The sequence below is a fragment of the Melanotaenia boesemani genome, chromosome 2, assembly GCF_017639745.1.
Source record: "Melanotaenia boesemani isolate fMelBoe1 chromosome 2, fMelBoe1.pri, whole genome shotgun sequence".
Lineage (NCBI taxonomy): Eukaryota > Metazoa > Chordata > Actinopteri > Atheriniformes > Melanotaeniidae > Melanotaenia > Melanotaenia boesemani.
The window spans coordinates 26,539,892-26,553,025 of record NC_055683.1 but is presented as its reverse complement, the minus strand read 5'-3'; the positions used below and the strand labels follow the sequence as shown (position 1 = coordinate 26,553,025).

The following is a 13,134-nucleotide window of genomic DNA, read 5'->3' as shown; positions in this document are numbered from 1 at the left end:
AGTGGCAAGGCCTTGCATGTTTCAGAGCAAAGAGCTCAGATAACTTATACCCTACTTATTCTGTAGTTTTAAAAGAATATTTGACTCCAATAAATCCCCCTGGGGACAGTTTGTTCCTTGGATCTTCTTTCAGTACACCATGTACAGGACTGATAAAAACTCTTTTTCTACATCTCATGTTCTTGGTCTCACTCACAAAGAGCTCTACCTCAGCTTACATACATAAACACTTACACGCACGTGTGCATGCACACACACAAAGGGGAAAAAAAGAAAAAAAAAGATTTTTTTTTTTCTTATGTGTCTGTTTATCGACCATTTCTGTGAGAACAGTGCAGGTAATTAAAAACAAAGACTTCCCTGCCTCTGCTGCTGCTTCACAACCACACTTTCACACTTTTTTTTCTCTTCCTGTGGTAACATGCCTCTCATTTCCCATCAGTCATGGACACCTCCTTAACTCTGCTCTGTAAGTCTCACGAACCTCATTACCATCCTGTTTTGCAATGCAAAATGTTCAGACGTAGTTACACAAAGACGATTACTGGCAATTTCCCATTCATTTTACTTTTTCAACAATAATATTTTCATTTAAAAAGCAAACAGAAAGATGCAAATCAGGAATCTTGTTTCGTAAATGCCTTTCTGTCACGTCTTTTCAGTGCACATTTGGAGCAAATTATTTCATAATTTGTGCTCACGTTCTCAAATAAAAACTGTATGTAATGGTCTAGAGGAATATATTATACAAAAGAAAGGTTCATTTAGATTTTATTTTAGTCATAAGCTAGAGTTGCTGGGAAAGAATGGGAAAAAAAAAGAGTGTAATCTTTGATGGATTAAATGGCTTTTGATTGGCCTTAGTTTTATTGTTTTCTACTGCTCAGATAGACATGTTTCAACCTGAATAAACTCTGGTATTCAAGACAGTAAGTGCTCAAAATTGGACTTTCTCACTACAGGATGTTTCTTCTAAAGCACAGTTAAGCACTTTAATGCGAATGTTCAGCAGGAACAGAAATGTATTTGTTTCTTTAAAAAGGTAGGGGTGCACAATTAACACAACAAATGACCAACATTCTTAACAGCAGAAAGATATTTGCACATGCCGATGAACAGCGCTAAGTGAAAGCTTTCAAATCCTTTTCAGTTTTTCAGTTTCTGTTGTGTCAAGCAAATCTGTGTGATTTCCAGTTAAACTTCCCTCCATAAATATGTAGAGGATACTCAAGTATTTTGTAATTTTTTATAAGACTGAACTTCCCATTCCCATCTATTTGTTCTAAGTAAATTCAGAAGAAGGAGCACTTTCAAGTCCGATGATTTATTATTAGCGTTGTTGAAGTGTAAGTGCATGAGTATTTTAAGTTGGTTAAGCTTCAGGCTCTTACTGGGCCACTATTCACTAACTTTACCCAAAGCCACCTCTGCATGTTATTTAGGTTTCACTCAGCTGAAATGTACACCTTTGCCCCTGCACTTCAGAAAAGGTTTTCAAATAGGCCTGCCCTATTTTTTTTAAACTTTCCCTCCCCTCCCCCTTCCCCCAGCTAATGTTGCAGAAAAACATTCCCACAAGAATAATGCAGCTATCATGTTTAATATTAGGAGTGGTGTTAATGAGGTGGTGCTCAGTCTGCTTCAAACATGCTTTAGGGAATTGTTAAAGTATTTGTGCCAGATAACTCAGATTGTTTCATCAGATAAGAGGATTTGTTTTTTTCCCACAGCTGGCTGTCAGGTACCTTTTAATGTGGACTGGTTTCTACCCAACCACTCTACCACCGTGTCCTTGAGTAATGTGACCCATATCTGCAAAGGCATAGGGTAGTTTTAATGAGCAGTCAAATTTAGAAAACCTCTGGATTTTTAGAAAACTGCACTTGTGAGTGCTTTAAATGCAGCAACACTAGTCTTTTCTTCCTTCACCAGATCCGTACCTTGACACCATACTGGTTTTGCAGGAATAACGCTTTAAACCCAATGGGCTGGTTTCCACACTGAAAGATAACATCTGGGGAGGATGTTGATGAATTAACAAAACCCTCAAAAAGCTGCACTTCCTCTTCGTTGCAGAGAATAGAATTGTATGTAGACTGATAAACAAAAAAGAATAATGGAAAACAATGAAATAGTCTGAGAATATACTCTGTTTAGTCAAATTACCACCTCTACTCCATGTTAATAGAGAATGACAGCAACTTTAGTGCACTAATTACATTTGTGTAATTTCTTCAAATTAGCCATTTATTAGAAACACAACTAAAGCTTAGTGGACATTAACATAAAACCAAGTATGCATGTGTATTTTCCTCTATTCTTCATTATTTCTAGCATGTGCTCCATCACAGTGTTATACTCATGCCCTCTCGTTTCCTGCACGCCTGTTCTATTGAGAAAGTCATTTCTATTGATTGCTTTTCCAGGCATCATTGAATATGATACATATTCACTTGTAAATATCGACCTTTTCCCCGCTGACCCGACATTTGTGCCATAAATACTTTAAAAAGCAAGCATGTGAAATAACATGAAATGCAGCCATGAATAAAGGCTGGGTTTCAGCAGTCACTGGAAAGGGCCGGTTTATAAAAAATACATGAAAAAAGGGGTAAATGTGGTTGGAGTAATGCACACTAAGGAAAAGTCCTGTCAGAAGGGATGGGGCTTGATTCAATTTCAAAGCTGGCCTCAAATGGACCTAGTATTCAGTGTTCATGGACATACAGCAGACAGACTGAACTTAACCCACAAGTTAATTTGTGATTGATTTGGTAAAACTGCAGTTGACCAGCAATGTGTGTTGCTATGCTTTAGTTTGCAGAACAATGCTTTATTACATGCTGCCATCTACTGGTGTACTTTTAAAACTGTATCATAGGCCCAACATTAGTTTGAAGCTGTGTAAACACACTCCAAAAGTCAGAGTTGAGACAAACAAGGCTTTATTTCAAATTGATTAAATGGCAATGATACAAACCTAAAATAAAATATAACTGAATACCAAATGAAAACTGGCAAAACTAATAAAAAAAAAATAAGGACAAAATACCTAATATACATTTAAATATATACAACTTTGATAAATAAACCAATACTGTTGAGAATTCTGATTGTTTTGCTAAATTCTCTTGGAGCAGTGCACCATGAGACACAGAGAGGAAGAGAAGCAGGAAACTGAGCAAGCAGGGGTGTGATGATTATGCACGACAATGACGCATGAAACAAGAGTCAACTGCAATGTGAGTGGTCCAGCCATCTGACCCCTCTTTACTGGCTTGTCACAGTACATTCCTAAAAACAAGTCTGTATTAACTCACATCGACCGGCTCTTTTACAGGCATCAGTTCAATAGTCCTTGAAAGCCTCCAGAACATGTCGTAGACAACCTGAAGCATACAGTACTGTACAATGGTTAGTGAGGTCGATGTGTTTGTGTTTACAATTAAAAAGGAAACTAAATGGAGCATGGGTATGAAAGGCAGACACAAAGAAAAACTTGGCTTGTGAAGGAAAATCTATAAAGAGAGAGAGAGAGAAAAAAAAAATCACACTCGCTAACCAGCAGCAATTCTCATCACACTTAATCTACAGTAGAGCGCCAGGCACTGTGCAGCAGTAAAGGAAGTTTTCTAAACATTTAAAGTTTTTTTTTGTATGATACAATAATAGTAAGTGATCTTGTGTTTGAGACAAACAAGGATAGAAATGTGTGGGGAGGAAACTATAAGGGGGGCTACACTTGTGTTTTCCAGACATCCTAAGACCTCAGAAGCCCAAGGTGATAAAGATGCTCATCTTTTTATAGACATTAATCCTCAAGTTGAATCTCTAGAGTCTTCAGGATGTAAGCTTTGAGACTTAAATCCAACACGGAGACCCCCATCCAGACAGACACTTCAGATTCACATTTACACAATTAATTCAGTCTAAGATGAGCATTTGTCGAGCACCTGATGATCCCAGTCAACCCGACAAGCAAACTGAGTTCTTTTTTTTTTAAAGCAATCTCCTGAGTGGCAACTCTTTTTTCTTTGTAACAGAAAAGTGTTTGTTTTCTTTATTTCTATAAAAGATCTATCAGTTGGCAAATTTCTCCCACCTTCCTACCAATATGGCCTCTCTGCAGCATCTGCTGAAAGACCATTTTATTTTACAAAAGCTAACCAACAAGGAGGAGGATTAAATAGTAAAAGCTGTAAAAATAGACACATAATACCAAAACATATTAAAGCACATCTGAAAAGCTCATGGCTTTTCTTTCAGACAATGAGGAATATTTTGGTTGGGGTGCCACACTCGGTCAGACCTGCTGAGTAAGAACGATGAGTGCAACGGGCGCCTGCAGGAGTGTTTGCATGTCATCTGTTTGTACAAAGTCTAAAGAGACTGTTCTTTTTAAAGCATCTTCAAGCAGGATTTTGCTCAGATTAACAGCAAATTCCCTCCCTGCCTAAGAAAAAAAGAACATACAAAGCTGTGAGTGAAAGGGGACATTCAGAGAGGAGGTAAGAAAGGCTTTAACCCTGACTCGGAACTAAAAACCCTGGCATGCTTCCCGTGGAGTCCAAAAGCCTGTCCTGGGATGTGTCCTTAAGCAATCCTTTAGAAAGTTCTGAGGCAGACCTTAACCGTGGAATCTGCACTAGCCCAGACAGAGCAAGCAAATCCCCTGCTCATTCAAGTGCAATGTCAGGAGAGCTGAGCAGTTCTAGTGCCTCTTCATGGATGACACTTTCTGCTTCCTGGCAGCCAACATTTCGTAGAAGGGGTCCCTACTGATGGCAGCTCTGTGGGCAAATACAGAGAGAATTTCAGACAAAGAAACACTGGAATCACTCGTGCAAACTGATGCACTCATACAGCATTAAAATGTTAGTGAATCTGCTCCTAAGTGGTTAATTTTTCCAGTTTGGGTATTAGAAATAAACCAGGATTTCCAGATAGCTTCCAAATATTATTTATGCAGTTATCTATAGTTTTTTTTCTTTCCTTAGAAACTTAAGAGAACTTTCTAAAAATAATCAACTTACTTTGTTATATCCAGTTTTTATCTTTTAGAATTAAAAGCAGATGACCAGTGAATAACAAATTCAGACTTTTTAATAGAGAAGATTAAAAACTATTTAAATCAATTTCTGTAAATCATTGTGTTATTTGTTTTCATGCCAAGTCCTTAACTTCCTCAAAGTGTAAATGCTCTATACCAAGGTTCTGCTACCAGTCAAACCCTCCCCTTGAAGCAGGTCACCTCATGGATAACCTGGCTGCTAAGTAGTTGTTTTGCAGGGAATTTATGTAGGGACGCACAAAAGTCTGACAAAGGTAATTAGATTACTAATAATAAGCCGCTAAGAGTCTAGATGGGCTCAGGTTCCTGGATGACTGTTGCACACCTTGATTGGTGTCTAAGAAGTAAAAGTAAAGACTTGGATGGAACTGCAGTTGATCCAAACAACAAATAAAAGACATCTCAGTACTAAAAGGTATGACAGAAATCAAACAGCCCAACTAGTTCTCTGGAGGCCGACATGCTCATTTTAATTTTCTCTACTGCAATGATAGTTATCTACTTCTGGCTTTAAGAAACACTTAAAAAAAAATCCAGCAAATATTTAATGCTTCCAGTTTGCAAAAAAAGTAGATGTTATGATTTACGTTTAACATAAAACATCTGATCTGCTGCTGAGCTTTGCATCAAAATAAATGTACATTGTGTCATAATGAAATTAGAAATTAAAGAAAAAGAAAAAAGCATTTACTTAATGCTGTTCATCCATTCATCTTTCTCTTCAGCAGTGGGGGCAGAAATGCGGTAGAAGGTGTGGTTGCCCTCGACAACCCGTCCGTCAGCCTCAGTTTTGCACGCTTTTATCACCTGATCCTTATTGTCGGGGATAAAAAGCTCAAAGCAGTTCTGCAAATATAAAATATATAAAGGTCAGAAATTACAGGAAAGACATATTTATTTAATTTACAGGAAAGCTGAATGAAAAAAACTGATCAAAACTGCCACAAAATGTAAATCTGATCCGACTGCGTGCAAATCTATAATGAACCAGGAGAGGGCGCTGTACATACAGGCTTCTTATCCTCCACCTCTTTGATGCTTAGGTTCTCCAGTGGGATGATTCCTCGGGGCTCTTTGTCCTGCAGAAATGTAAAAACAGGTAAACGATATTGTGCTGAAAAACAATGAGTTGAAACTGTAAAAAAAAGTACTTACTGTGGTGTACTCAAAGTAGTAAAGACAGTTGTCTGTGAGGATGAACCACCTCCTCTTCCAGGTTTTTACTCGCCCCCCTGTGGAGCAAACAGCCACTTTCAGAGCAGCTCAACAAAAGCAGCAGAAAAGGAGAGAGGAACGAGCACCAAAGCACCGGGTCCAGCAGCAGACAGACAGACAGATGTATGTGCAGACAGACAGATGACGGCTCCAGAGGACTCCTCTTAACAGCACTTCCTTGGCTTTGTAACCATCTTCCTTTTCCCCTTTCAAACGACTTAAAAGATTCATTTTTACAAACATTCAAAAATGAATTAACTTAAACGTGTTCAGTTAATATGGAGACTATGTGAATGATATGAAGATATTAAGCAATTTAAACTACGTCTCCTTTAATTACATTTTCAGGGCCTTGAAACTCTCCTCATTTAGCCCAATTGTCTTCACGTTTGCTGACTCAGATACATCTAGAAAGCCAGAATCAATACTAAGTATGTGTTTCGATGTGCGTTGCTCTCGCTGAACTTAATGAACAACCCTTAACTTAACCCAATGAAGGCAGTTATATATGCTGAGAGCACTCAAATTAGTAGATAAGAGCTGAATTTGGAAAGTAAGGAGTGACTGAAAATTAAGCTCTGGTCTCAGTAACATCCACAGAGAGGTCTTTGGTTAACTGGGTGCTTGCTGATCTGTGTTTGACCTTTTAGCCCTATTGTCACCCATCCTTCCTATGAGGGGAAACCTGATCACACAGGCAGATGGCAGTTTAATTCTGGGAGGATGGGATGCCAATAAATTGAATATGACAGGAAGCCCAGTCCTGGAGCAATCCTGGGCTTCTCTGAAGGCATCTCAGACTAGAATTTCCTGTTTCCTGTAATTTCTCAGACATATATACCGAGTTTTCCCTAAGCTACAGGGGAGAGCTGTTCTAATCATGGCATAGGAACATAAGCCTCGTCTAGACTGGACTACCCCACCACCAGTGTTAGTAAAAAGCTGCACTTTTTAAAGAATTTTTTAAGAGTGTTTCTGTACGAACATGAAAAAGCACACTTCTATTATCATATAACAGCAGTGGCACTGTATATGATATCCCATCATATCACAGACATCATGATATGTCACATACTTGAATCTACACTTAGTATCTACACACCACTGAGAAGTAACAAAGATGGAGATTTGTGGCTGCTTGCCACATACCAACGCATCGGCGTGTTGTAAAAGCAGACCAACAGGTAACGCAGACATGATGGCAGAATCACACAGCTGATGGCCTAAGACTTGATTGGCCTGGTTCAAAGTTGTGATTGGTTTAATTATTACATCACTTCCTGTCACTCTGAGAAAAAGAGTTCCCATACAACAAAATCTGGGGACATGGCGAGACTACCCAGTAAATTGTTGCAGGGATGATGCTGGGCCAGACTGGAGCGAGCAACCCATGCAAGACGGGACTGTGGGAGGATGGATGTAAAGGCTGGGAGGCTTTTTTATCATTTAATTTGAAATATTACAAAGGCAAATTACTAAACAGGTGTACTTTCAAAATAGAATTAAAATGCAAAAAATCATTTGAACAACGCTAACTCCCTGTATGCATATTCCTTTGCCCATCTTCTTCTCCCACAATTTGGTCCAATCCAGTCCAGCACCACAACAGGCCACAGCCACACTGTTACCCTTCAACTCCATTTTTGGCATGAGATAAGGATAGCAGAGCTACAGTGATTTAAAAAAAAAAGATGCATTATTCCCTTTCCATGCAAGCACAAGGCAAAACACAACTATGAAATAGGTAATTGGTTCATGATCAATTCCAAAAGTCCTGTGCTCGCTGGATGGAAAAGTGGTATGATGCAGCTTCTAAATAATAAGATCAAAGAGAGTGACCACCTGAGCATTCAGAGAAAAAAAAGGGTCAAGCTGCTCAGTAGATTGGTCACAAAGCAGCAGTTCCGAGTCAAGCCCACGAGCAACTAATGTACCCGGTGCAAGACAAAAGATAAAGGTGTGGACAAACCACCAGGTCAATGAGACACTGAAAAGACAAACATCTGAAGTTCAAATGGGTCAATGGAGAGACAAAAAGCAGTCTACAGACCAAAAAAACCCCGTTCAAATGGAATTAAACAATTATGAGAAAGAGAACAAAAGCATGGCAGACCACCGAAAGCACCTGAGAGCTGAGAGATGGACTAGCGTTGGGAAAGAGCAGGTGTACATACCTCCTGAGGAAAGACAACAGCCAAAATCATGGGAACAAACAAACAAACGAAGAAAAGAAAACATAAATCAAATTAAATGATAAGGAATTAAAGCACCATAGTCCTTTTAATTGTGCTTCCATTAAGGCTTTAATGCAGTGCTTTACAGCTGTCATTATTAAAATGTTCTTTATCTGTCCACAAGAGGGAGGTCTGCTACTGTAACGCACTGCATGAAATATCACCTCAACTTGGTTCAGGTTCTGTTTTATCAAGTAATTCACCTTCTACCCCGATTGTTTTACTCAAATCTGTATGTTAGCAGTTATTGGAGAAATAATTATTCTTTCTTCCATTTGTACAGTCAGTTGTACAGATTCATACTGATCATAAGATTAATTTTTCATTTATAAATACAGATTTTTTTTATTTATTATGAATCTGTACAACAGAGAGAAATCTCAGAGGAAACAGAAGATGGAGAATTGTGGCAGCTAGGATTGTGATTTTCTGTCCAATGAATGATCTTACAGGGTGGGCTTCTGTGGAAAATTTCCAATGACAGAAATATGTATGTGTCTGAAAATGAGCTTATTTGGAAATGATCGGGGCAAAGATGCCCCTGAAGTGTTACAGAGTTCAGATATAATGCAAATACGCTGGAAAACTGAAGATCTGATGAATATCAAATCAGCTTTCAAACATGATAGTTTTGCTTAAGTTTGCAAATACATGCCATCTACAAGTTTTTAAAAGTCAGTAAATGTGTGCATGCGTCTGTGTGTGTCTTGAATAATTCAAAAGCCTCCACATGTGGTGGTCTGATTTCAAGACCACATTTATAATACATTAAAGCATCTTCAGATGTCTCAGGTCGAGTGTGTACACCTATTCACACATGCTCACAGGCACTTTAAAACACGCACGCACACACACACACACACACACACACACACACAGAGGCTACTGACCACAGGGGAGACACTTGTAATCCCCAAACATACACTACAATACAGACAACAAATTCTTTCATAGGAACAGACATAATAATGACATTGCTCTCATTACAGTTTGTGCCCATACTGTCACTCACCCAGTTTCAGCAGCCAGCCCTCTCTGTCTGGGTTGAAGAAAGTGTGTGTGAGGTCATTGCCGTCGTCTTCTGGAATTTTAAAAGGTTCATTCTTGATGCTGTCATACAGATTCTGCATTAAGGAGATAACGTTTCAGATTAGACAAAATGCAGAAGGCCACTAGTAGCAAAGTCTAGAAATGCTATTCACCCTGAGCAGGTCTTCAGGCAAGTCTCCTCCATCATTTATGCCTCTGTTCATGGAGATGAACCGTTCCACAGTTGGCTTGTCCTTCACATTTGGATTGTGGAGGCTGGTGTTTAGCATGATGATGGCAAATGAGAGGATGTAACAGGTGTCTGTAACAGACATTCAGACAGGCGAGGTTTACAGAAGTGTTAAAGGTTGCAGTTTATCATAAAAATGGTGCCAGTGTTTAATGTTCTGTTTAAATATGAATGTAAATGAACTGAGCTGAGAGCACTGCACTTTTGGGACCACAGCAGAGAGCAGCAGACAGAAGTAGCTTCATTAGCAGAGAGAGTGGGCAGACTACACGTGGGCAGTTAAAAATGCATGTGTGTTTCTGCACGTGTACAGCAGAAACACATGCATTGGCTTAAAGGCAGGGCTGACACAGCAGCACTTTATAAGCACTGTTAGGCTTGAGAGGTTCCATGTAATATTCATATCCATCTGAATCCATGTTGGAATGTCTGTTAGGAGCATCATTTCCCAAAAGTAAGACACATAGCAGACTTTGTGTCTGCTAAATAAAGCAGCTGAGATATAATGCTTTAAAAATGACCTGCCATGACATTTCAGCAACGTGGAAAATTATCCACTTCAAGGGCTCTTTTCATTTTCCAATACCTTTTAGCAAAATATAAATGAGATATTCAGAGGTTCTCACACTCAAGACACTTGGGTGTTTTGCCCAAATACATTAAACGGATGCTTTATCTCACTGCCACTGTCTCTCCCGCCTCTCTGCAGACGTTTTAATCAAAAAGCAAAACCACAGTAACTAACGGCAGCTTTTCTGAATTATTAAGCAAACTAATTGTGATTCTAATCGGTTCAAGTAATTTTGTAAAAAACACAAGATAAAGCTCATCAATTTTATCCTGTTTAACTGTTTATACTTTAACGACAACGCTACAAGCTGTACAGCTGTGTGACTTGATGACAGTACCTGTGGACTGGAAAACACCAGGGTTGCATTGGCAGTAACGCTGAGCAAAGGCCTCCATCATGCGGTCGATCTTCTGGGCCTCTCCTGGCAACCGAAAGCTCCACAGAAACTGTCTGTCATGAGAAACAACTCTATAGTAGGCAGCAGTCTCACTTCCACAATTAAAAAGAAGAATAATTTTCTCTTCTCAGACAGGAGACAGAAACTGACAGCTGCATCCTTGCAAGTTGCAAATGAGGCAACTTAAAAAAAATCTAAATAAATCAGCCGATTTACGTTGAAACTGGATGCCAAGCAACAAATAGCAAGCTAAGTTGAGTATATCAGAGATAACAAGAAGATGTTTTACCTCAAGGCTTGCACCAGGTTGAGATCTGTGAATTCATGAAGCTCAACAAAAGCATGGAGAACTTGGACATTGAAGTCATCTCTAGGAGGGACAAAGGACAGCAAAACTTCTAAAATGTATTTTGACAGTTATCATGACAAAAGTCCAGAAGAATAACCAGATAAAAAGGCAAAAATTATTACTTTCAGCATCAATGATAAAAAAAAGATGTTTAAATAGTGTTGATATAAATGTTAAATTTCATATCATATAAGAGAAAGACAACAATTACAATAGAATAAAAGTAACAAAACTTTACTAATATTTTAAATCTTTACTTAAAAGGTAAAATATAGAAACAAGCAAAACAGACATATGAATGTTTCCAGGATCTTAATTTTCATCTAAGACTGCATTGTTGTCAAGGAAGACTTAACCATGCTCGTGCAGTGATGGTTGTCTCATCTGATGCACAGATGTCAGAGTCTGTGGACGTATCAGGTTTGTGATCTGGCTAAAACAGGCTTAAGAGGTCTGATACAATGGAGCCCCCCCCCCTCCCTCTAATTCATCATCTAATCTAGATCATGAGATCATCCCCAACCTTTAAGTTCTTCAGAGTAAATGATCTGTCTTGTGGGATCAGGGGAAGGCTCTATGGAGCTAAAGAGTCATATCCAGTCACCAACATTTTCAGTGGACAAATGACCAGTCGGATCTTAAGACTCCCTTGCTGTTAACCCCTCCTTACAGAATCACAAACACTTAGAAAGCTTGGTAGAAATCCAGCAGAGAGTCCATCAGCTCCATTTCCTGGTCAGACCTTCCAGAAGACCACACCCTGACTGCAACAAAAGCACTGCCTACAATGTAGCACCCAGGCAGTGCCGGCTGGATATCGAGTTCATTATTCTCTGTATTGTGTGTTCACTAACACGGATCATCTTTGCTCTACGGTAAAATCCTTAATTGCTCTCAAACACATGCGTTCCAGAGCTGTGAGTCTGTTGGTACTTGTGAATGAGTAAGATAATCAAAGACAGATGGAGGCTATTGAAAAACAGACATTGTCTAGAGAGGATAGTTTAAATGTGGAACCAATAAGCAAATGTTTGCAAAAGGATGGGTGTGTGTCTGACCAAGAGGAAACCGTAATAAGGAAAGTATGCACTCTCCATTTAAAGCTTTTATCAACCACACAGATGACTATCAAGAGTATAAAAGAGAGTAAGATAAAACATTAACACTTTTTCCTGACCTCTCTCCAAGGTAATCTCCAATAGCTGTTTTGTTGAGGCCTTCGCCTTTGTAGAGGAATTGAGCGATGTCGCCACTGGTATTCTTCAGCAAGTCATTCTCGATGAGGAACTGGATCCCCTGAGGAAAAGAATGGGTCCCAGTTTACATCCTTCTCATGAAAAAATGTGGGACATTTCTTATTTCTGAAGAACCATAATTAACTTTTACCTACCTTTTTGGGGTCCATGTTAAATTTCTTGCGGCCCATGGCCACCTGCTTATTCCTCTGCATGTTTTTCCTGTGGAGTGAGAATGTACACTGTTAGTCGTGCTTGAACATGGCCATAAGGTTGGAAATGGAAACTATTCTATAATAATTTGCTGCTAATTTCAATGTGATCTTGTGATGAAAGAATAACTAATCATTTGTTATTAATTTATCTGGCGATTGGTTACAAAAGGACTCATTTGATCAATGATATGTCAGGAAAATTATGCAAAATACTACAAATTTTCATCATTGGTATTCATTATACCAATGGATAACAATCAGAAAATATTAGCTTACTGCACAATATAATGGGTCCTCAAATATCAGTACCAGAATCGGGCTTCTATGTTACAGTAATAAGTCAAGTTAATTTAAACAAAAAGCATCAATAACTTCTATTTTACAGGATTCAGTCTGTAGCTTTTGTCATTTTTGGCTTCTCATTAGTCATAAAGTCATGTATTAAACAAAAGTACCACACCACTGCAGTGAATATATTCACTTTAACAGTCTCTAAGCACAACATTTCCATTTTTTGGCCAGGGCTGGAGAAGACGTGATGACAAGGTGTTGATCAAGTGAGATGGTA

At 38.8% G+C, this 13,134-nt stretch overlaps 1 protein-coding gene across 3 annotated transcripts in view; it reads right to left on the bottom strand.

The window, feature by feature from the left end:
- Positions 1 to 3,438: 3,438 nt before the first annotated feature.
- cyth1a (cytohesin 1a) overlaps positions 3,439 to 13,134 on the bottom strand; it is a 36,590-nt gene continuing 26,894 nt past the window's right edge. For 2 of the 3 annotated variants that reach the window (XM_041997583.1, XM_041997573.1), the window contains exons 4-13: positions 12,507 to 12,573; positions 12,294 to 12,412; positions 11,057 to 11,137; positions 10,708 to 10,820; positions 9,723 to 9,871; positions 9,532 to 9,644; positions 6,227 to 6,305; positions 6,082 to 6,150; positions 5,763 to 5,917; positions 3,439 to 4,790 (exon numbers count right to left, since the gene is read on the bottom strand). In XM_041997583.1, coding sequence (XP_041853517.1) covers positions 4,712 to 4,790; positions 5,763 to 5,917; positions 6,082 to 6,150; positions 6,227 to 6,305; positions 9,532 to 9,644; positions 9,723 to 9,871; positions 10,708 to 10,820; positions 11,057 to 11,137; positions 12,294 to 12,412; positions 12,507 to 12,573 — 1,024 coding nt within the window. In that variant the 3' untranslated portion in view covers positions 3,439 to 4,711. The remainder of the gene's footprint in view (positions 4,791 to 5,762; positions 5,918 to 6,081; positions 6,151 to 6,226; positions 6,306 to 9,531; positions 9,645 to 9,722; positions 9,872 to 10,707; positions 10,821 to 11,056; positions 11,138 to 12,293; positions 12,413 to 12,506; positions 12,574 to 13,134) is intronic. The other variant, XM_041997564.1, reaches the window with a different exon arrangement.